This window comes from Hyperolius riggenbachi, chromosome 2 (assembly GCF_040937935.1).
Source record: "Hyperolius riggenbachi isolate aHypRig1 chromosome 2, aHypRig1.pri, whole genome shotgun sequence".
Taxonomy (NCBI): Eukaryota; Metazoa; Chordata; class Amphibia; order Anura; family Hyperoliidae; genus Hyperolius; species Hyperolius riggenbachi.
This window is the reverse complement of record NC_090647.1, coordinates 540607349-540631159: the sequence shown is the minus strand read 5'-3', so window position 1 is coordinate 540631159 and position 23811 is coordinate 540607349. Positions and strand designations below refer to the sequence as shown.

The 23811-nt window shown below is 46.0% G+C and overlaps 1 protein-coding gene across 3 annotated transcripts in view; it reads right to left on the bottom strand.

Annotated features, from left to right (window-relative positions):
• Positions 1-23365, bottom strand: part of LOC137547304 (interferon-induced GTP-binding protein Mx2-like) — a 103850-nt gene extending 80485 nt beyond the window's left edge. The window contains exons 1-5 of one of the 3 annotated variants that reach the window (XM_068270748.1): positions 23190-23365; positions 23042-23067; positions 12588-12641; positions 12241-12394; positions 5577-5650 (exon numbers count right to left, since the gene is read on the bottom strand). In XM_068270748.1, the coding sequence (XP_068126849.1) occupies positions 5577-5650; positions 12241-12394; positions 12588-12635 (276 nt within the window). In that variant the 5' untranslated portion in view covers positions 12636-12641; positions 23042-23067; positions 23190-23365. The remainder of the gene's footprint in view (positions 1-5576; positions 5651-12240; positions 12395-12587; positions 12642-23041; positions 23068-23189) is intronic. The other 2 variants (XM_068270749.1, XM_068270750.1) reach the window with 2 other exon arrangements.
• Positions 23366-23811: the final 446 nt, after the last annotated feature.

The following is a 23811-nucleotide window of genomic DNA, read 5'->3' as shown; positions in this document are numbered from 1 at the left end:
TTTGTGAGCTTTCAGGTTCCTGGTATAAAAAATGTGTGAATGGACGCAGTTTATCCACCAAGGAAATCTGATTGGCTGTATGTTGCCCCGCCCCTTTAGTGAATTTGGACCCCAGTCACCCAATGACTGACTGTAGCAAATTTGAAGCCTCTGCCATTAAAAGCGTAAGAATAGCAGCAGTTTAAATATTCCCCTTGAAAATAAATAGGTGAATTTTGATTGGCTGTTGTAGGCTCCACCCATTTTCTTGAATCTTAATCGCATTCACCCAGTGACCAAGTGTGGCAAGTTTGAGAACCCTGCGATTAACAGTCTAAGAATGGCTGCAGTTTACATTTTCCCATTTAAAATGAATGGCTGAAATTTGATTGGCTGTTTTATGCTCCGCCCACTTTTCCTGCATTTGTAACCTCGGTCACCAAGTGACCAACTGTGACATGTGTGTGGACTCTGGCTTGATTACTGTGAGAATGGCAGCCTTTTACATTTTTTCCATTGACTTGAATGGGTGAAATCTGATTTGCTGTTTGTAGCTCCGCCCACGTGTAGGGGGGCCCCGAGACCCCCAGAACATATCATCCCAGGTAGTAAGGGATCTGTGTACCAAGTTTCGTTCAAATTGGTCAAGCCGTTTTTGCGTGATCGCGGCACATACACACACGCACGCACGCACACACGCACACACACACACACACACATATACACACATCCGATTTTATATATATAGATTAATGCGAAAAATGTGTTCGTATGCAAAAAAAAAAATCACACTCATCAGCCAATATACCGCACGTGTGGCTACTATTTAAAATTCAATGCGAAAAATCAGTTTGCATGCGCAAAAACTGTTGGGTACGCAATTACGCGTAAATGACGCTAACATGCGTAGTTACGGTTAGCAATTACGTTTGCATGCAAAACATTTTTATGAGCAATCTGCAAATGTTGCATTATGATGTGTAATTGTGAATTACGATGCGCAATTACGCATAGGCACTGGCGTAGCAATCGCCATAGCAACCATAGCCATCGCTATAGGGCCCGCCCCAGCCCTAAGTCACAGGGGACCCACAGCTGGGAGAGGACTACCCTCCAATAATTATAACAAAGCACCCCCCCCCCCGCTAACCAGTATAGCTGCCGGTGAGGGGGGGACTACTTCCGGGTGGCGGTGCATTAATTTACTCCCTGGCTGGACCCGACAATTACTTTATAGTTCCGGCCAGCCATGGAGAAAGGAAGAGTTACGAGACAGGAAGAGGACCGTGGCACCTGGCGGCAACCTATATACTGGGGGAGGGCTGCGGGGCTGTTGCACGGTGCACCCATATCAAGCGTACCTATATGCTGGGGAGGTGGGGGAGGGGGGGATCCAGCCAGTGGCACCCATATCTGGCTAACCTATTAAGGGAGGGGGGGAGACAGAAACAATGGCACCCCCCGTATCTGGCTAACATATATGCTTAGGGGAGGAGCAGTGGCAAAGTCTAAACTGGGAAATCTGCCGGCTGCCGCCAATCTGATTGCATTTTGTGGGGATATCCGCTGCCAATCTGATTGCATTTTGTGGGGATATCTGCTGCCAATCTTATTGCATTTTGTGAAAATATCTGCCGCCAATCTGATAGCATTTTGTGGGGGTGGGTATCTGCTGCCAATCTTATTGCATTTTGTGGGAATATCTGCCGCCAATCTGATTGCATTTTGTGGGGATATCTGCTGCCAATCTGATTGCATTTTGTGGGGATATTTGCCGCCAATCTTATTGCATTTTGTGGGGAAATCTGCCGCCAATCTGGTTGAATTTTTTGTAGGGAAATCTGCCACCAATCTGATTACATTTTGTGGGGATATCTGCTGCCAATCTGATTGCATTTTGTGGGGATATCTGCCGCCAATCTGATTTCATTTTGTGGGGGTATCTGCTGCCAATCTGATTGCATTTTGTTGGGAAATCTGCTGCCAATATGATTGCATTTTGTGAGGAATTCTACCGCCAATTTGATTGCATTTTGTGGGGAAAACTGCCACCAATCTGATTGCATTTTGTGGAGGTATCTGCTGCCAATCTGATTGCATTTTGTGGGGGTATCTGCTGCCAATCTGATTGCATTTTGTGGGGATATCTGCTGCCAATCTGATTGCATTTTATCGGGAAATCTGCCGCCAATGTGAATGCATTTTGTGGGGAAATCTGCCGCCAATCTGATTGCATTTTGTGGGGATATCTGCTGCCAATCTGATTGCTTTTTTGGGGATATCTGCTGCCAATCTGATTGCATTTTGTGGGGATATCTGCCGCCAATCTGATTACATTTTGTAGGAATATCTGCCTCCAATCTGATTGCATTTTGTCCGGATATCTGCCGCCAATCTGATTGCATTTTGTGGGGGTATCTGCTGCCAATTTGATTGCATTTTGTGGGGATATCGGCCGCCAATCTGATTGCATTTTGTGGGGAAATCTGCCACCAATCTGATTGCATTTTGTGGGGGTATCTGCCGCCAATCTGATTGCATTTTGTGGGGACATCTGCTGACAATCTGATTGCATTTTGTGGGGATATCTGCTGCCATTTGACTACTTGTTGAATTATCATGAGGCATGTAACTACTTGATTATTTTATCTAAAATGCATCTGGTCAGACCTAATCTTTGTGAATAACACCGCTACTTATGTTGTGTTTTTTTTTTTTAAGTCTGCCCATGACCCATCATGACCACGCCCGTGTTCCAGTGCGTGGTGACACCCATCTATTTTTGCTGCGGCGTGCCGCATGTGGACATATCCTTATTGGAGACGTTCCTCAGAAGTGCTCACAATCTATTCCCTACCATAAAATCATGCAAAATTTCTAGAGTGCATGTGTATGTGAGCCCAAAATGGGGGGGGGGGGGGGGGAAGAGGAGAGGGGATGGGGGGGAGCCATAAAAAAATTTGCTATGGGGCCCAGTCATTTCTAGCTACGCCCCTGCGCATAGGCATAATTTCTGCCCACTGCTAAACTGGCTGTCTCCGCTCAATCTTCCATTACTAGACCCACATACCAGTGCAGCGGATGTGACAGGACTTGCCTCTTCCACCAACGGGCCTCTCCGGTGATGCCCGCTGTACCCACTAGGTGTCCTGTGGCCCCTGCCTTTCTCTTGGTCTTCCAGGACACATAGTGGCTGCATCAGGAGCACCAGAGTAACCCATTAGCGGAAGAGGTAGGCCTAAGCACTTGCACTGCACTGATCTGTGGGTCTGTTCATGGGAGCAGTAGGGTATTGTACTGTGTTAGCCATCAGTAAAAGCAAGGAGTTTTAAATCAGGATGATACCATTTATTGGCTAACTAAAAATAATAAGAATAAGCAAGCTTTCGGCTTTGCAGCCTTCGTCTGGCTTAAATCCTGTTTTTCTGTTAATGGGAAGATTGAGTCTAGACAGTCTGAGGGGAAGGGCGGGGAGTAGGGGGAAATTTGCCCAGTTGAAGGAAGAAGTAAGCCTCCCCTACCCTTAAAAGCTTTGTAGGGGGGGGGGGGGGAGCAATAGTTACGGCCCTGCAGCAAATATGACATTTTTATTTTGTGGAGTGGGGGAAGAGTTAAGCTTCACACTTGCGCTCAATAACCATCTGTAAAATAACAGCAAACCCTGATGGTCATGCGACGAAATGACTTCTGATGGCAACATAAAACATTTGAAATTAATAGCAGCATACCAATTGGATAGTTGTTGAAATCTCAAAACAAATGAACTCGGAAGCACATAACTAGCCACTCCCAAGGATTTTCTAGTAAGAAAGAGAGAGAGAGGACTAACTAGATAACCATGGATTATACCATGGATTCGGAGGGACAGTCCCTCTTTGGGAGCCAAATCCCTCGGTCCCTCTTTCTTCCTTATTTGTTCATCATTTGTCCCTCTTTCAGGACTGATGTACAGATCTTTGTAAATATATGTATTGTTCTACTGAAAAATGTTTCAATGGCTCCAAACTTTTATTCCCATCCTTTAAATTGATATATTTCTTAATTTTAAATGTTAATATGAATAAAAACTCTTGATAAAAAGGACCAGTGTGGTTTGAATTCTAAAATTAAATTTTTTGCTAAAAGAGAACCCGAGGAGAGTATTTTATATCTTAAAGAGACTCTGTAACAACAAAAACCTCCCCTGGGGGGTACTCACCTCGGGTGGGGGAAGCCTCCGGATCCTAATGAGGCTTCCCACGCCGTCCTCTGTCCCACGGGGGTCTCGCCGCAGCCCTCCGAACAGCCGGCGACTGTGCCAACTGTCAGTTCAATATTTACCTTTGCTGGCTCCAGCGGGGGCGCTGTGGCGACTTTCGGCACGGAAATAGACGGAAATACCCGATCTCCGTCGGGTCCGCTCTACTGCGCAGGCGCCGGAAACTTGCGCCTGCGCAGTAGAGCAGACCCGACGGCGATCGGGTATTTCCGCCTACTTCGGCGCCGAGAGGCAACAGAGCGCCTGCGCAGGAGCCAGGAAGGTAAATATTGCGTCACCGCTGCACGGAGGGCTACAGCGAGACCCCCGAGGGACGCAGGACGGCGTGGGAAGCCTCATTAGGATCCTGAGGCTTCCCCCACCCGAGGTGAGTACCCCCCAGGGGCCGTTTTGTCGTTACAGTTCCTCTTTAAGAGAGGCATGTTCTGTGCATAATTACATGCCTTTGTGTTTCTGCATTGCCGCGTCTAGTCCCCCCCCAGTGTCTGCTGTGCCCCCCGAAAAAAGCGGTAGGCCAGCGTCAATCTGCTTGTCGCTAGCCTTGTATTTACCTGCAGCCTGTCATTCTATATTGGCTGCCCCGCCTCTGTCCCCGACGCTGCCCGCCTCCGTGTGCTTCCTCCAATCGGAAGCTATTAGCTGCGACCTGGGAGGTACTTCCTGGGTCGCGGCTTAGCAGATTTTCGCTAGCCTAGCACTTTTTTGGGGGGGGGGGGGGGGGAACTAGACACGGCAATGCAGAGACACAGAGGCATGTAATTATGCACAGAACATGCCTCTGTGTTCTCTTAAGATATAAAATACCCTCCTCGGGTTCTCTTTAGCATAGCTCCAAACTGTCCCTTTTTCGGAGGGACAGTCCCTTTTTGGGAGCCCTGTCCCACTGTCCCTCTTTCACCCTCATTTGTCCCTCTTTCAGGACTTTGTCCCTCTTTCTATATAAATATGTATATTAATATGCTAAAAATGTGTTTAATTGACTCTAAACTTTATTTCCATCCTTTAAATTGATATAATACTAATTTAAAAATGTTACTATGATGGAAAATTAACCAGGATAGAAAGGACCAGTGTGGTTTGAATTATAAAAGAACATATTTTTCTTATGAAATCTTTATGGTATGCGTGGCTAGGGGCGTGGCAAGGGGGTGTGACAGGGGCGTGGCTTAACTGTCCCTTTTTCTCATCTCAAAAAGTTGGGAGGCATGTCTTTAAGAATTTTTAATCTGATACATAGCTAGGGGTGTGGTGGGGGTGTGATTAGGGGTGTGGTCAAGGGAGTGTCTTAAAGTTTCCCTCTTTTTCATCTCAAAAAGTTGGGAGGTTTGTATATACTTACCAACTCATCTACCAGATATAATTCTTCAGCTTCCTCCTGGAGTTCCACTTCGGGGGTTTCAAAAACAACTGTTTCTGAAATTTTAAAAGATCACATGTAGATAAATAAAGAGTCACATAAGCTAAAATGACATCATAATGAATCACCTGTGCATAAAACGGCTTTTAATCTTACTGATAGTATAAATGCTAAAGTTTGGATGTTTGTTACGCAATCACGCAACAATGGCTGAACGGATTTGAATGAAATTTGGCACACACATAGTACATTACCTGGAATAATATATAGGATACTTTTTACTCCCATAACCAAAAAGTGGGCAGAGACAAATACAAATTTCACTAGGAAAATATAACCTGCAGCCATTCTTACAATTCTTACAGGATTCTCAAACTTTACACAGTTGGTCACTGGGTGACTGGGATTAATATTCAGAAAAGTGGATGGAGCCTACAACAGCCAATCAAAATTCACCTATTGATTTTCAAAGGGAATATTTAATTGCTGCCATTCTTGTACTGTTAATGGCACAAGCCTCAAACCTGCTACAGTTGGTCAGAGTAATTGAGTAATTGTGCGTTAGGGTTAGAAAATGTGGTCAGAGGCAACACTAGCCAAATTAAAATTCAGAATCCCCCCAACTCAGGTTTCCTTAAAAGGACCACTATTGTGGAAAAAAAAAAGTAGGAAGTTAAAATCTGACAGCACCAACAGGTTTTGGGCCAGTCCATTTCCTCATTGGGGATTCTCAGGGTTTTCTTTGTTTCCAACAGCATTTCCTGATAAGCAGTTGCAAAGTCTAACTGACAAAATAGTGTGTGATTATGTAGGCTGGCTGGTATCTTACTATTTTGGCAGTTAAACTGCAGTTAAGGAAATGCTGTTGAAAACTACGAAAACCCTGAGAATCCCTCATGAAGAGATGGATTATGGTTCTGTCAGATTTTAACTACCTACTTTTTTTTTTGTGATAGTGGCCCTTTAAGCCTTGTGCACACGCTTGATGGTTCTCAGCTGTTGAGAATCTAGCATGTGTATGGCGACCTCCGATCCCCACAACAGGGAGATTAGCTGGAATGTGGGCAAAGGGCTAGGAATGGTCTGAAATGCTGTTTCCGATTCCACGGAAATTCCGATTCCCACCAATGCCAATTTTCTTTTTTCCGATTTCCAATTTTCTGTTTTCCTGCCAATTTTCGAGGAGTATTTTATTAGTAATTTTTTTTTGCATCTGAGAAAGCAAAAAAAAAGAAAGTAAACTGGAAAAATGCAAAATCAGTCATGTGATTAGTTACTGTGATGATCCGATTTTTGCAGAAAAAATCTGCATTCTCCGATTGGTTCAATGCTTCCGAGGTCTGTGATTGAGCTAAAATTACCGCGTTGCGGTAAATCGGATTTCTGAGAAATTCCGATTTCCATTTTCCCGTCTGAAATTACTATTTCCAAACCCAAATGTGCAAATTTCAGTTCCAGAGAATCTGCCAAGGGCATTGTTCTGCTACTCCCCACACCCGCTCCATCGTGTACCCTGCCAAGGGCATTGTTCTGCTACTCCCCACACCCGCTCCATCGTGTACCCTGCCAAGGGCATTGTTCTGCTACTCCCCACACCCGCTCCATCGTGTACCCTGCCAAGGGCATTGTTCTGCTACTCCCCACACCCGCTCCATCGTGTACCCTGCCAAGGGCATTGTTCTGCTACTCCCCACACCCGCTCCATCGTGTACCCTGCCAAGGGCATTGTTCTGCTACTCCCCACACCCGCTCCATCACGTACCGCACTGTCAGCCCTCCTCCCTCCCAAAGCAACCGAATAGAATCCCATAGACTTCTTTTGTATGTATTAGAAAAGTAGGTTTGAAGTTTTTACTGCCTCATGGAAAACAAAAGTTAATTTGTTAAAACAGAAAGTAAATACTTTCTGTTTTAAGATGGCATACTTTTGTTTTGCATAGCATTTTAGTAACAGGGCTTTTTGGTCCATTGTAGCCTCTTACACACTCCTGGGAGTTCTGGTTCACCATGAGCATGCTGGGTACTCTGTATTACTGCCTCATGTGAGTGACAGTTTATTCACACTTTTCAGCTCCCACACAGACAAACCTTGAATTATTGAGCTTTTTTCATCTGTTTCCTGTACTCGGAAGTGGTTTTTTTTAGGGTTTACACTTATTGATTTTCAAGTTTGATTCCCGGTAGATTCAATAACTCTGATTGAAATCTAATGCCCCAACATGCCCGATTGATCAATTTATTTTACCCTACAATCGATTAAAACTTTTGATCGGACAGGATGGAAGATTTGGGTTATTTGGGGTGGGGCAGGATTAGTAAGTGAACGATCGCCCATAGTTTAACTCTGCAGCTTGATCAATTTTCAACATTCCCTGCTGTAGTCTATTGAACATCGATGTGCTGTGTGTGGTAGGAATCGACTCCTCTCTGATCAGCGTCTGAACAGAGAGGGATGGAACATAACATTTTGCCACTTTGGATAACAATCTTTAAGTGTATGGGTACCTTTAGCCACATGAGAGTTTAATGATCCCAAATTGATTATAGTAAAAACAAAAGTCACCATACAGTTCAACAGCAGACTGGCTGCAGAGATTCTGTAAATTTAGATAGGATTCTTAAAGGACAACCGAGGTGACATGTGACATGATGAGATAGACATGTGTATGTACAGTGCCAAGCACACAAATAACTAGGCTGTGTTCCTTTTTTTTTTTCTCTGCCTGAAAGAGTTAAACATCAGGTATGCAAGTGACAGTTTCTATCCGGGTTGGGATCGGGTTGGGCTGGGTCAGACTATAGGGTAACCCTCACTGATGAGTAATTACAGCCATAAAATATCCTGGAGCAGGAAAGAGATTAAAAAAGGCTGAATATTTCATAGAATTGAGCTCTAGCATACTTCAATGAAGGTGTCTTTGATCAGAGACAATGAAACAGTAAAAACTTAAAAACTCGATTTAAAGATAAAATAACACTGGGATATCCCAAAAAAAGGGTCATTTTTAGGAAAAGGAGGATAGATACAATTGTTTTTCTCAACAGTTTCTCTACACCTCGGATGTCCTTTAACCTCCTTGCGGGTTATCCCAAGCTCAGCTCGGGGTAACCTGCGCAGGAGGATTTCTCCGGCCCCGCTGGGCCGATTTGCATAATTTTTTTTCCCTACACGCAGCTAGCACTTTGCTACCCGCCGATTCGCCGCTACCCGCCGTGCCGAGCCCCCCCCCCCCACCCCAGACCCCTGCGCTGCCTGGCCAATCAGTGCCAGGCAGCGCTGAGGGGCGGATCGGGATTCCCTATGACGTCCCGACGTCCATGATGTCGGTGACGTCATCCCACCCCGTCGCCATGGCGACCGGGGAAGCCCTGCAGGAAATCCCGTTCTGAATGGGATTTCCTGCTTACTCTGATCGCCGAAGGCGATCGGAGTGGGTGGGGGGATGCCGCCGCTCAGCGGCTATCATGTAGCGAGCCCTGGGCTCGCTACACGATTTAAAAAAAATAAAAATAAAAAAAAGTTCTGCGCTGCCTCCTTGCCAGAGGAATTGAACCAGCAAGGAGGTTAAAGGATACCTGAGCTGGAGCCTATTGTACAAATGTGGGAGAAAGCATGTATAGGAAGCAGTCCTCATGAGCAGTGCTCCCCCCATTCTCCTATGCCTCCTCCGCTCTCTACCAAATGCCCCCCTAGCGACTTCTGGTTCGGGCAGTAGTGCACAGCCGCTAGGATGGCACCGCACGTCCTTTATTGCGTGTCCATGCCTGAGAGTGTCCTGCGCATTCCAACAACATAGTGGTGATGTCTCAGAGCGCTCCCGACCACGGGCACCCAATTAACATTGCTCTCCCATGGCCAGCGCCTGCGCACTATTTCCCATCCTGGCCAACTCAGAAGAAGCTATGGGGGGCATTTGGGAGAAAATGGAGGAGGACTGAGGAGAACAGGGGTAGTGGTGGGCATGAGGACTGCTTCCTATACATTCTGCTCCCTCCATTTTTACAGTATGCTCCAGCTCAGGTATCCTTTAACCCATACAGTGATCCGAAAGAAAAGAGGAACACAGCCAAGTTCTATATAGAATTGGGACTTATACACGTTTATCTTGTCTTGTCACTTCAGGTACCCTTTAACAGTTATAAACTTATCTTACACGTACAGTTATCGTATAAAAAGGTGGGATCCCACATTTCATGATTGTAGGCTACGGCTGGATTCACAATGCTCATTTGTGTTGTAGAATAATTCTGCACATCTACTCGCTGCCCATACATATCTATCAGGCCTATTCACAGTACTACGTTGTAACGGTTCGCATTATTCTAACTCACAGCATGCGGGCTTTGTCACGGAACAGCCGTGAGAAGCACAGGTGAATCGGGAAGATTTGCGCAGTTGATTTTCTGATCGCTTTCTGATTAGACTGTGCAGTTCATTGCAGCAATCAGAATGACATTTTTTCTTTTAAAAGACAACTTGTTTTCCTTTCACCAAATGGCAGGAAGCCTTCTCAGGGAAGCACCCAGGCACCCTGTTGTGTTAAGGGACCATCCATCAGATGAAATCAGATAGGACAGAATCAATCTCCAAGGATAGAGTGGAGACCCCATGGCATCGACTCTCAGCAGGAATTGTCACGTGAGCTCTGAGCTGAGGAGTTCAAAGGACCAGCAATCTCTCCAGCAGGCAACTTTAAACTCCTGCTGAACTGTTAATTATAAAATAATCCATAAACTGCTATATTTGTCATATTTCCTGTGTTGCAAAGCTGCCAGGCCCTTCAAACTCCCAGAGTGTGTCGGACCTTATCTGGCACTGGTACTGAGAAGATTCCAGAACATTCTGCGTTATGGACTGTCAGTTAGGCAGGTCCAAAGTAACCTGGTGATACCACAGGATTCCTACCCCCTCGTGTTTGGTATCATTGTGCTGGATAAATCCAGACTGACCTGAAAATGTTATTAAATCTTCCCTGACCTGTACGGTTCTGTGAGATAGAGCCCATATATGGTTAGATATGATTTTCGGTTCCCAGGAGAAGGGGTATGGCCCCTCTCAGGTTCTAAGGGGGTGTGTGGTTCCCACCCCCACTCCCTCAGACTGCGTCAGGAGTATAAAAATGGCAGAGGACCCAAAATCAGTGTCCTCCACTCTGAAACATCATCCTGGTTATATTCTTGCCAGCTTGAGGACATGCTGGCATCCGTCTGGTATGGCTTGTGATGCTGAGTCCTTGACTCTGAAACCAAGGACTTAGCCGTGTTCTTCCACAAAAGAACATTTCCACCTGAACCTAAGTATCCGTTTATTTTCTTCCCCTTTTATTTTTAATCTGCCTTACTATTGTCTCTATAAATGTTGATTTTAATGATTTTCTGTATATATTAATTCTTTATATTGCCTTTATTAATAAAAGACTTCTAAAAGTCATTTATTTCTTCAGCTACTCCTACTATTCAGCCACACGAAACGAATCTTAGCTTCCTGAAGATTCGCTACCAATAATCATTATTAGTCAGAACAGGGTGTGTTTTAACCGTTTTATTTGCAGTATCAGGAAGATTGGGCTTCTCTTCTCATTAGAAAGAGATGGTGGCAGCCTAGTATTTTGTGTTTTATAGATTGCACGCCTCCTTCTGGTCCGTCTGCAGCCGAGTCCCAGTGGTTTCTACGCACCAATTGCGACCACAGATTGCATGGTCTGTGTGCTGAAACCGATTGGAAGGCATTGTGCAGTCCGGCCACTAGGGGGCGTGTGACAGGCTTTGTATTAAAGTCTATGTCCAGTCTCCATTGCAGTTCACACTCATCATAACGCGTGCACTATGCAACTGGCCACTGTGAGGTTTTCATTTTTTTTTTCAGCTGGCTTACACTTTGTTTTTATGTGCCCAAAATACACACAACTATTCCAGAGGGATCTCAACAGAAACTGCCGGAAGGGTGTGTCACAGCCTTCTACCAAACACCATTAGTGCAGGTGTGCAAAGAGAGTAAAAGGACTCCTGCATTGTGCAGCTGATTACTCAAACAGCAAGATGGACATTTCTACCATGAATGCAACAACATACATGCAATTTGAAATGACTGTTAGTTTTAAAAATTCATAGGAAACAAAAAGACAATTTGCTATAATAATAATATTAATACTGCAGCATTGATCTATGTATAGATCCATTTTTAATGAAAGTGTAATGTTCCTGTAACTGCATACCTCCCGACTGTCCCTCTTTTGGAGGGACAGTCCCTCTTTGGGAGCCCTGTCCCTCTGTCCCTCTTTCTCCCTCATTTGTCCCTCTTTCAGGACTGATGTGCAGATCTGTGTAACTATGTGTATTTTTTTCTACAGAAAAATGTGTGTAACTGACCCTAAACTTTATTTTCACCCTTTAAATTCATATATTTCTTATTTTCATGTGTTAATATGAAGGAAAATGAACCAGGATATAAAGGACCAGTGTGGTTTGAATTACAAAACAGCATATTTTTCTTATGAAATCTTTAAGGTGTGTGTGATTGGGGGCGTGCCGGGGCGTGATTGGATGTGTGTCACGGGCGTGGCTTAAGTGTCCCTCTTTCTTATCTCAAAATGTTGTGAGGTATGTGTAACTGTGTAAAGATGTTTAATAAGTGGAAGGACTCTACCTTCAGCTGGCGATATTGGCACTACTTTGGGAGGACTGGCTGTAACGGAGATGGGAGACTCCTCCTTCTTCACTGGGACGGAGGAGACTGATCCAAAAGAAGATAAGAAACCTGGTAAAGGTGGATTTGCCATTGTCAGCTTGGTTTCCGACATCTACAGGGACAAAACAAGACATGTTATAGAGACTGCTAACAGGAAATAAAACAACACTGTTAAACTGCCTAGCCATAAAGAAAAACTGATTCAAATGCACCTGCATTTAATATCACACTTCCCCAGGAGTCAGCAGGGCATATGACAGTTTTACTAAAACCGCCTTCATAATTTCCAGCTATGAAAAACATACCAAAATATCTCTGCTGAATTTTGATTTCCTCTTGTATCGAGGCATCATAAGTGTCTGTGGACAAGAAAGAGAGTCTGTTGTTTTCAATTAGCTCCTCTTGGTGGGTTTACAGCAGAAGAATGTAATTACTACGCGATTTTTACAGCCATTTCTTTCAGACAACCGGCGTCCTTTTTTTTTGAGCCACAACAATGTTTTCCACAATCTCATGAAGTGGGTACAGGCAAGCGATTGCACGAACGACGTTTGGCACCACACAGCGAGAACGACCGTCACAACCGATTGGATCTTTGACATCCCCGATGACTCATGCACAAAGTACCGTGATCGTTTATCCACTCCTTTGCCCCATCGTGTGATGTTGTCTTTTTGCGGGTAGGAGGATGGATTGGGGAACCAGTTCGTCGGGAGGCGTAGCTGTGAGGTTCCCTTTTCCATCGTCAAGTGTGTATTCAGCTTAAAGAGACTCTGTAACTAATTTTTCAGCCTTAGTTCTTCTATCCTATAAGGTCCTATGCCTGTTCTAATGTGCTCTGGCTTATTGCAACCTTTCCTAATTGCACTGTCTCTGCAATAAATCTTATCTCCTTTCCTCTGTCGTGTCTGTCGGGCTAAGGCTTGAATGTGTGGAATGTGCAGGGCTGCTTGTGATTGGATAGAAGCGATACACACCCTCTGTAGGCCCCCTGCAGACTCTGTATGACTCACACACTCTGTTTATGTGAGCCTATCACAAGCTGGTTAGTTTGTTTGTAAACACTGCCTAAAACTGTTAATTACAAGCCAGGATTGCAGCAGAGAGTGGCAGAAACAGCACAGAGGGGCACAGGAGAAAATAAGGAATAGAATGGTATGATTTTTTAGTGTAAGAATATTAGAGTACAGATTATCTTTAAGTCCGGAAGCCACTGTTTTGAAGGTCAGCCTACAGATTAGCCTCATATTACCTTTGCAGCCCCAGATCAAGCCGGTGTAATGTCACTCTCTGCTGCCCATGACCTGTTGTTTCTATGTCATCGCTTTTTCTTGTGCGCATGCACTGCAGGATCCTTTTTTTCTTGCACGCATGCACAGCCGCAGTACATATCAGTTTCTGCTGCTGATATATGCTGCTGCTATCTCCTATGCCTCCTACACTCCCCAAATTTGGAGAGTATGGAGGGGACTCCCTTGAGCTACCTCTGTGCCAAATTGCAGCCCTTCAGCACCACCACCGGGGGCGCACTACTCACTCAGCTATCATTCCCCTATTGTGTTTGAAGCAGAATGAAATAAGAAAACAGGATACATGGCAGTGACTGCAAGCCAGGTAACTAGAGATTAGGGTGTTGGGGGTAGGGGTTGAGAGCCCTCATGCACCTCTTATGGCCCATACTCACGGGCTACTTTTGTGGTCTGTCGCTAGCACACGGGAGCGTGTGCGCGACAGGCCGGCGACAACTCGTTGCCAGGTCCCTCCGCGTACACACCCGGAAGAGGGATTAGTGCAGCGACAGAAGCTGTCGCCGACGTTCCTCCCCCTCGCCGGAAGCGCCGTGGATTGTCCATTGGTTGCTGTCGCTAGTCCGCATACACACGCGGACTAGCGACAGTTGCGGCAAAGTTGCGGTGGCAACTGTCGCCATGTGATTGACTGCCGCCAATCACCTGGCGACAGCAGCGACGAGCGACGGTTCGGGGTGCGTGCCTCATACTCACGGGCGTGGTTGCGGCGACAATTTTAGCCCATGAGTATGGGCCATAAGTCTAATAGCAATCAGGGTGTGATGGCTGAGGTGGGAGGGATGGAGGGGCGCACTTTGGTGTCTCAGCCTTGAGTGCTGGAGGACCTTGTTCCGGCTCTGACCACCAGTTCCCAAAATAAATCATACGTACCTTTCTTGTGAACTAGCAGGGTTTCAGTGGCTGCAAATTAACACAGAGGTAGCTTGGGGTGTCTAATAATGTCTTGAAATTTGGGGTGTGTAAGATGCCTACAATTTAAGGAATTGTTTCACATTACTCTGGGCATGCACGTGATGATGCACAGTGCAGTGATGTAGGAAGAAGTAAGCAAGAAGGCAGCAAAATGTGACATTACACCGGCCTGCCTGCTACCCTTTCGCTCCCTCCCTTCCATTACCGTATGTTAATGATCATCTGTAACTACTTGATTACTTGAAAGCTGGAAATAAAGATTCATGACTAGGGATGATCAATTTTATGCAAATATTTCCGAGTTTATGCAAATTTGTCATTTTTTATGTGAATATATGCAGCTTGAAAAAATAGACCAATCAGTTTAAACCTGGGTGGGCATTGATTGCTCCATTTTCAAGCTGCATGTATTAGCATAAAAATGTACATACATTTGAAAATATTTGCATATCATTGATCATCCTTAAGGTGCATACACAAATCAGATAAAAGTCTTTGGAAAATGAAAGATCACAGACCAATTTTACCCCCTTCCATGTAGTATGAGAGCCATACCTTCACAGTCTTTTCTTTGGAGCTGATCTCCCCATCAGACAGAAATCTTTGCAAGATGCTGCACACACAGATGCTGTACAGACACAAAAGATCAGTTCCTGCAAAAGATCTGTTCCTGCCAAATGCATTCATAGTCTATGATATCTGCAGATCATCATACACACCTTGTTTAACCACCTGGGCGATAATCCCAAGCTGAGCTCGGGGTATGTCGCGCAGGAGGATTTCTCAGGCCCTGGTGGGCCGATTTGCATAATTTTTTTTTGTTACACGCAGCTAGCACTTTGCTAGCTGTGTGTAACTTCCGATCGCCGCCGATCCGCCGTGCCGCGCAGCCCCCACCCCAGACCCCTTGCGCAGCCTGGCCAATCAGTGCCAGGCAGCACTGAGGGGTGGATCGGGACTCCCTCTGACGTCATCCCGCCCCGTTGCCATGGCGACCGGGGAAGCCCAGCAGGAAATCCCGTTCTGAACGGGATTTCCTGCTTACTCTGATCGCCGAAGGCGATCGGAGTGGGTGGGGGATGCCGCTGCACAGCGGCTATCATGTAGGCTAGCTACATGATTTAAAAAAATAAAAAATAAAAAAAAAAGTGCTGCGCCCCCTCCTGGGCGATGTAATTGTATTGCCCAGAGGGTTAACAGACATTCATCTGCAGATCAAATCCACCAGGATGGATCTGCAGATCTGCAGATGATTGTCTGATCTGCAGATGATTGTCTGATCTGCAGATGAATGTCTGTTAAACAAGGTGTGTATGAGAATCTGCAGATCTCATAGACTATGAATGTATTTTGCAGGAATGGATATTTTGCAAGAACTGCTCTTTTGCAGACACTGATCTGTTGCATGTGTACAGCATCTTTGTGTGTAGCATCTTGCAAACATTTTTATGTGATGGGGAGTTTAGCTCCATAGAATAGACTGTGTAGAGTATGGCTCTCATACTACATGGAAGGGGGTAAAATTGGTCTGTGATCTTTCATTTTCCAAAGACTTTTATCTGATGTGTGTACCAAACTTTACTCGTGACACAGAAGGGATAGTGCCTTGATGTAAGCCCATGAGCACGTCCGGTATCTGAGGGAGGCGGCTTCTATAAGGTGACTGACTGGATTTATAAATGTTTGGCTGTTGAACTTTTTGCCTCTTTGACTGCACGGAGTGCCAAGCAATTCTCCACTTGTTGAACTATGTAAGGCCTCATTCACACCGTTTTTTTTTCCTCCTCCCGGCGCTCGGGTGGGCGCTGCAGTTTTTGTAAAGCGCATCTAATAAGCAGAGCGATTGCGTTTTTTCACTTCCTGGCGTTAGTGAAGTGAACTCTTTGAACCGGAAAAGAATAAATACAATGTATTTATTCTTAAAAATGTGAATGCAATCGCTGCACAAAGCGATTTTGTGAGTGTTTTGTGTTTTTCCTATACCTCCCATTGAGGGCAGATTGCCTCAAAAATGGTACAGGCAGCGCTTTGCTGAGCGGATCGCAAACGAACCGCTCAGATATGAACTCTCTCATAGGGAATCATTGCACAAGCGCTTTCAGGGCGATTTTGAAAATTGCCTGTGCTTGAAAAAAGGGCAAAAACGCCCTTAGTGTGAATGAGCCCTTTAGGGCCTATTTCCACTAGGTCCGAATATGCGGCGTTCCCCTGTGTGCAAGCTGGACGGGGAAACGCTGCCCCTTCAGACACTGGGCTTGCCGACCGAAGCGCAGTGCGCAGCCGCATCCCCATAGCTCTGCAGGACACGGCTATAGCAATTCGACAGCGGCTTTGCAATTGAACAGGTGCCACGCCTGAATCCAGCCCTAAGGCCTTCTTCCCATTATAAATCGCCGGTGCTATCGCAAACCCTGAACGATTTATAGGGTTTTTTTAAGCGCTTTTACAATCGCTTTCTGAGCAATTTTCACTTAGAAAACCACTTTTCTAAGTGCTTTTGTGGAGCGATGTTTTTTTTTACTTCCTGACATCAGTCTGGAAGTGAACTCTTTGAGCCGGAAATGAATAAATACAATATATACAGTATATTCATTAACGTGCTAAAGAAATCGCAATTCATATCGCTTTTTCAAGCACTTTGCGATATCACTATACTTTCAATGAAATCTCAAACGCTTGAAAAATAGTGCACGAGATGCGTTTGCGATTGGATAGAAAGCTCATTGCTTACGTGAGAACACTAACATTACACAAGCACTTTTAAGGCGATTTGCCAGTGCTAAAAAAAAGAGCGAAATAGTTATTAGTGTGAACAAGCCCTAAAGGTTACACAGTCTCCGTTTCCATAATTCTACACAATACAACAGTCACCGGGGGCGGCTTCCTCACAAGTTTGCCTCAGGTGGCAAAAACTCTAGAACCGTCCCTGAGTGTAGGCCTGTGCCTACAGGCGCCTAATAATGGAAAGGTGGCTCCCTCCCCTCCCCGAGTGTCTCCCTCCCTCCTTCCTTATACAGAGTCCCGAGCAGAGCATAAATAAGAGGTTACTCACCCGGGTCTCTGCATTCCACAGATGTGATCTCCTTTCAGCTGCTTAATCCTGAGGGTACCTCTGGCTACCTAATGCTAAGGGGCACCTGTAGCTACCTATGACAGGCAAGGGAAGTAAGGGAGAAGCAACAGCTGTTCCAGCCAACACACTTGTGGTTCAGTTCGGCGGGGGTTTGTAGGTTCGTGGAGGGCGAAGTCTAAGGTGTCAGGACATCGGTAGTTATAGGCTCCTGTGATGTAAATCCCAGTCTGCTCCCAACTGATCGTTTTGCGGAGGGACAGTCCCTCTTTGGGAACCCAATCTCCCTGTCCCTCTTTCTTCCTCATTTGTCCCTTTCCCTAAACATGTCTAAGTTCCACACCGTCCTCCTGCGGTCTGCCGTTCAGCCGCGGTGAGCTCCGTTACCAGTCTCAGTGGCCTCAGTCCGGGTCTACTGTGCATGCGCGGGAGGTCTTCGCATGTGCAGTAGACCCTGACTGGCATCGACTGACGCTGGTAGCAGAGATCACCGCGGCTGAACGGCAGACCGCAGCAGAACGGTGCGGAACTTAGACATGTTTATGGGTTGGGAGGAAGCTTCGGCTTAGTATCAGAGCATTAGGTTAAAGAGCAACTCCAGTGAAAATATGTAATAAAAAAGTGCTTCATTTTTACAATAATTATGTATAAATGATTTAGTCAGTGTTTGCCCATTGTAAAATCTTTAAAATCCCTGATTTACATTCTGACATTAATTACATGGTGACATTTTTACTGTTGGCAGGTGATGTAGCTGCTGCATGCTTTTTTGGCAGTTGGAAACAGCTGAAAACAGCTATTTCCCACAATGCAACATGGTTCACAGACAGGAAACTGCCAGGAGTGCCACAGTCCTCAGAGTTTCTTGTGGGAGGGGTTTCACCACAATGTCGTACAGCGCCCCCTGATGGTCTGTTTGTGAAAAGGAATAGATTTCTCATGTAAAAGGGGGTATCAGCTACTGACTGGGATAAAGTTCAATTCTTGGTCGGAGTTTCTCTTTAAAGAGAACCTGTACTGAGTAAAATTATTTAAAATAAACACATGAGGTAACTTCAAATGAACATTACATAGTTACCTTGCCATCAGTTCCTCTCAGAAGCTCACCATTTTCTTCTTACAGTGATCCCTTCCAGTTCTGACAACATTTTGTCAGAACTGAAATATATCAGTTGCTGTCAGTTATATATCAGTTGCTGTCAGTTACAGCTGAGAAGAGAACTGATGTGTCCATGTTTCCCTATGGCTCAAGTGGGCGATGTTACAGTTTAACTGTGTGCTGACCAGGAAGCTGTTATGGTGTGATGGCCATTTTCAAGATGGAGGACAGAGAATTCCATTGATCACAGAGGACAAGCAGGACACAGGAGAGGAAAAATAGATTGAGGAGTAGACTACACAGGAGGTAAGCATGACTTGTGTATGTTTATTTTGACTTTTAATTTTCAGTTCAGGTTTTCTTTAAGTCGTCTCTGAGTCACTTTAAAAACACTTGTCTGTGTCCTCAGTTGTCCTCTAATCTTTTCACCATTCTTCATGTTTGGTCGTCAAAGTTACAGATTACAATAACCGTACATAGCAGCCTCAGGGCAGAAGAAAACAATTGTTGGACCGGTCAAACCTGATGGCTCCTCACCACATAGTGTTGTTTTTAGCTCCACCCACCTAATGCCTGAATCTGGAATCGCCTTACATTCAGAACTGTGCAGAAAATGAAAACTGATCAAGTGCTGAGGTCATGCTAAAGTAAGATTTAATTTTAAGAAATGAGGAGGAGGGGGGGGCATTTTCTTTATTATTTTAAAAAGAATGGTGGGGCTGTACAATGTTTTACAACATAAGCTTAAAGAAATCCCGGTAAAATCGTGATCACGGTAAAATCACACAATTTTATTGTGATCAATATTTTAGTGCTAATTTAACGCAATTTCAGATATAGTATCTCTGAGTCCTAAAGCCTTCTGACTGATGCCTGACCTCCCCTCTAACATTCAGCTCTTCCTAAGACATATCCCAAGCCACACCCCCTCTTACTGCAGCCAGTGGACTGGGCGTGGCCATAGCTGCCACTTGCACTCTATTCTGTGGTGCTGTGAGGGGGTGTGGCCACTGGCCAGACTGCCACTCACCTTCCCTCTTGTTGCAATTAAATAAATTGGGAGTGGCCATCAAAGGTGGTAATTATCTGGATATACAGGCACTATGAGAGTGCAGGAGGTAGTGGGGTAGTCTTCTTCAGAGGCAGAGGTGAGCACATCATGTGACCGCACAATGCAAGGTTACCATTCCGGTAGTAATAGCCAGTTGCTGGACAACATTACTAATGGAGTCCAAATCCAGACAGACCTCTTGCTTGTCACTGCACATAGGTTAACAGGCAAAAAAAAATAATATGACAAGGCATTTGTTGCCCAAAATTGTTTGTTGTGCTTTATAAATGTCGGAGCTGTAATTTCCCTTCGCTAGCATTTTGTCCTACACCGAACAGCTACGCTTGGTGCTTCGGTGTAAGGGTCAAAACATGACGCAACAACCAAAAAATACTAGCAGAAAAGCATTTGACAATGTCTAAGCAAGATGCCACTGCTGCTGGTTCAGGCGCCTGTCTGAAACAGACCTTGAACAGTTAAAGAACAACATGCTCAGTGCTAGTGTTGGTCGAACAGTGTTCGCCACTGTTCGGGTTCTGCAGAACATCACCCTGTTCGGGTGATGTTCGAGTTCGGCCGAACACCTGATGGTGTTCGGCCTTTTAGTTCGGGTTCGCCCGAACTACTCAATGCCCGGCCGAACAGGGCCCCTACGGCCCCCCTATGGGGTCGCAGGCATAAGGGGGGAGCATGCCCCGATCGCGGGGGGGGGGGGGGTCGGAAATTCCCCCCACCCCCTCCGCTAGCGCTCCCCCCTCTGCCCGCTTCCCCATAAAAAAAGTTTGCGGAAAGTTAATAGTACCTACTAGTGGTGGCTGGCTGGCTGTGGTGAGATCATGAGTGAGGAGGAGTCCGACTAGTCTAGGAGACGCGTTGAGGCCGGGCAGCGGGCGGTTCAGCGGTAGTACCCTACCTAGACTCCTAGACTAGTCGGACTCCTCCTCACTCATGATCTCACCACAGCCAGCCACTGCCAGCCACCACTAGTAGGTACTATTAACTTTCCGCAAACTTTTTTTATGGGGAAGCGGGCAGAGGGGGAAGAGCTAGCGGAGGGGGTGGGGGGAATTTCTGCCCCCCCGCGATCGGGGCATGCTTCCCCCTTATGCCTGCGACCCCATAGGGCCCCCAAAAGCGGCATGTTCGGGGGTCCCATTGACTTCCATTGAGTTCGGGGTTCGGGCCGAACATGCCGAACATCTGGCCCATATTCGGCCGAACGGACCCGAACATCCAGGTGTTCGCCCAACACTACTCAGTGCTCACCTTATTATTCAGCATTTATATAGTGCCGACATCTTCTGCAGCACTTTACAGAGCACATAGTCATGTCACTGACTGTCCTCAGAGGAGCTCACAATCTAATCTCTACCCTAGTCATAGCCTAATGTCCTACCATATTATTATTATGTATTTATATAGCACTGACATTGTCATGATGACCACGGTCCTGACAGTTTCCTGACTGTGAACCCCATTGCTTTGTGGGAAATAATAGCTTTTTTCCGACTGCCAAGCAAGCAGTATGTCCCTCTGTGCATAAAACTCTCAGAAACTAACATTCCGTGCAGATCACCTGGCAGCACTAAGCTGTGGCCACGTGTAATACATTTCAGCATGTCAATCAGGGAGAGGAAAGATTTTACAATAGGCAAATACTGACTAAATATAAATAAATATTGTAAAAAAAAAAAAAAAGAAGAAATTTTATTCATTATGTCATTTTGCTACAGTTCATCTTTAAAGAGACTCTGTAACCACAAAAACATCCCCTGGGGGGTACTCACCTCGGGTGGGGGAAGCCTCCGGATCCTAATGAGGCTTCCCACGCCGTCCTGCGTCCCACGGGGATCTCGCTGCAGCCCTCTGAACAGCCGGCGACAGGCCCGACTGTAAAATCAATATTTACCTTTGCTGGCTCCAGCGGGGGCGCTGTGGCTGCTTTCCTCTCCGAACTACACGGAAATACCCGATCTCAGTCGGGTCCGCTCTACTGCGCAGGCACCGGAAACTTGCGCCTGCGCAGTAGAGCAGACCCGACGGCGATCGGGTATTTCCGTGTAGTTCGGAGCCGACAGCCGTCAGAGCGCCTGCGCAGGAGCCAGGAAGGTAAATATTACGTCACGGCTGTACGGAGGGCTGCAGCGAGACCCCCGTGGGACAGAGGACGGCGTGGGAAGCCTCATTAGGATTCTGAGGCTTCCCCCACCCGAGGTGAGTACCCCCCAGGGGACGTTTTGAGGTTACAGATCCTCTTTAAAAGACTACTGTGAGGGTGTAGGGAGAAAATGAGTTGAATTTACCCGGGGCTTCTAATGGCCCCCGCAGACGTCCTGTGCCTGCGCAGCCACTCACCGATGCTCCGGGCCCCGCCTTTGGTTCACTTCTGGAATATCAGACCTTAAGCCGGAAAACCACTGCGCTTGCGTTGCCGTGTCCTCGCTCCTGCTGACGTCACCAAGAGCATTCTGCACAGGAGCAGACCGTACTGGGCCTGCGCAATACACTCCTGGTGACATCAGCAGGAGCAAGGGCGCGGCTGCGCAGGCACAGTGGTTTTCCGGCTTAACCTCCTTGGCGGTTATCCCGAGCTGGTGTCGGGGCGGAAAACGGCAGCTAAGAGCGGTAATCCAGACCTCTGCTCGGGGTAGCTGCCAGAGGCTGTATGCAGAGCAATGTGCGCAGCGGGAGCGTTTCTACATTTCTCCCGGGGATCTTGACGTTGGCTGGCATTCTTCTTCCTATCCTCCGGGGCTCTGCTTCCTGCTGGTGAGATCGCCGGCTGTCATGTCGTCAGCTGGCAATCTCACTTTAGAGTTGCAGCGCCACCCGGAGGATGGAGGTATAACTGCAGCGCTGGAGCTCAAGGAGGTGAATGATTGAAGAACTGCTGCAGATCTCCCAGGCAGTATGATTTTTTACAGGTTTTAGATCCTAAAATCCAGAAAGAATCATAACGCCAAGGGGGTTAAAGTCTGAAATTCCAGAAGTGAACCGGAGGCGGGGCCGGAGCATCGGTGAGTGGCTGCGCAGGCACAGGACATCTGTGGGGGCCATTAGAAGCCCCCGGCAAGTTCAACTCTTTTTCTCCCTACTCCCCTACAGTATCCCTTTAAAAACCTGAGAGTCTGATTAGCATTTATCCCCTACTGATAATTAAAGGATACAGTCTGGAGACAGACCCTCACCTGTACGGATTTATAATGTGTGAGCAGCCCCCCCTCACCCCCTTTACAACTTGCTTCAGTTTAATAAACACATTTATGACATTCACAAGATAAATAAGTAAAATGTAAGATACAGTGTATCAAACTCACAATGCTGCTGTGATCTAATGGCGTTCCTGAGAATTAAACAAAACATTGTGTCAGAAATGAGAGGATTGCCAGGTTATATTATCATTAGATGATGTATTTAGCATATTGCTGTATATTATGTGTTGGTTGTAGAGAGTCAGGTACTTACCAGGTTCTGAGCAGCTCACAGATCTGCAGAGTGAATAATCTGATCGAAGGCAGAGTATTTATAAGTGACTTTCTATTTCCTCCTCCTCCTCCTCCCGTCTCTCTATCCAGCTAAAGAAACGAAACAGAAAGCAACAGAGAGGCAGCAATACCAGGGAGACAGGAAGATGCCTGATTTCCCAAAAAACAAAACTAACGCAGCATCAGCACCACAGACATCCCTCCACACAGCCCACTCTGCCGAGATCAGAGTCACCGCCCTGCCTTAAAGGGGAAGCAAATAAACAAACAAAATAGATAAAGGCTTTGGCTATATTGCACCCATAGCATTATACATAGAAAATACAACAATACTACCTAGCTACTTTGTCTAAATATTGCTAGTTGGGGGATGGATGGGGCCTGCACAGGCTACTTAATACTACCATCTGGGAGGGGGGAAAAGGAGAAACAGAGGCTGCCTTAAAGACACTGAAATGAAAAAAAAAAGACAATATAATGATTTGTATGTGTAGTACAGCTAAGAAATAAAACATTAGGATCAGAGACATAAGTCTAATTGTTTCCACTACAGGAAGAGTTAAGAAACTCCAGTTGTTATCTCTATGCAAAAAAGCCATTAA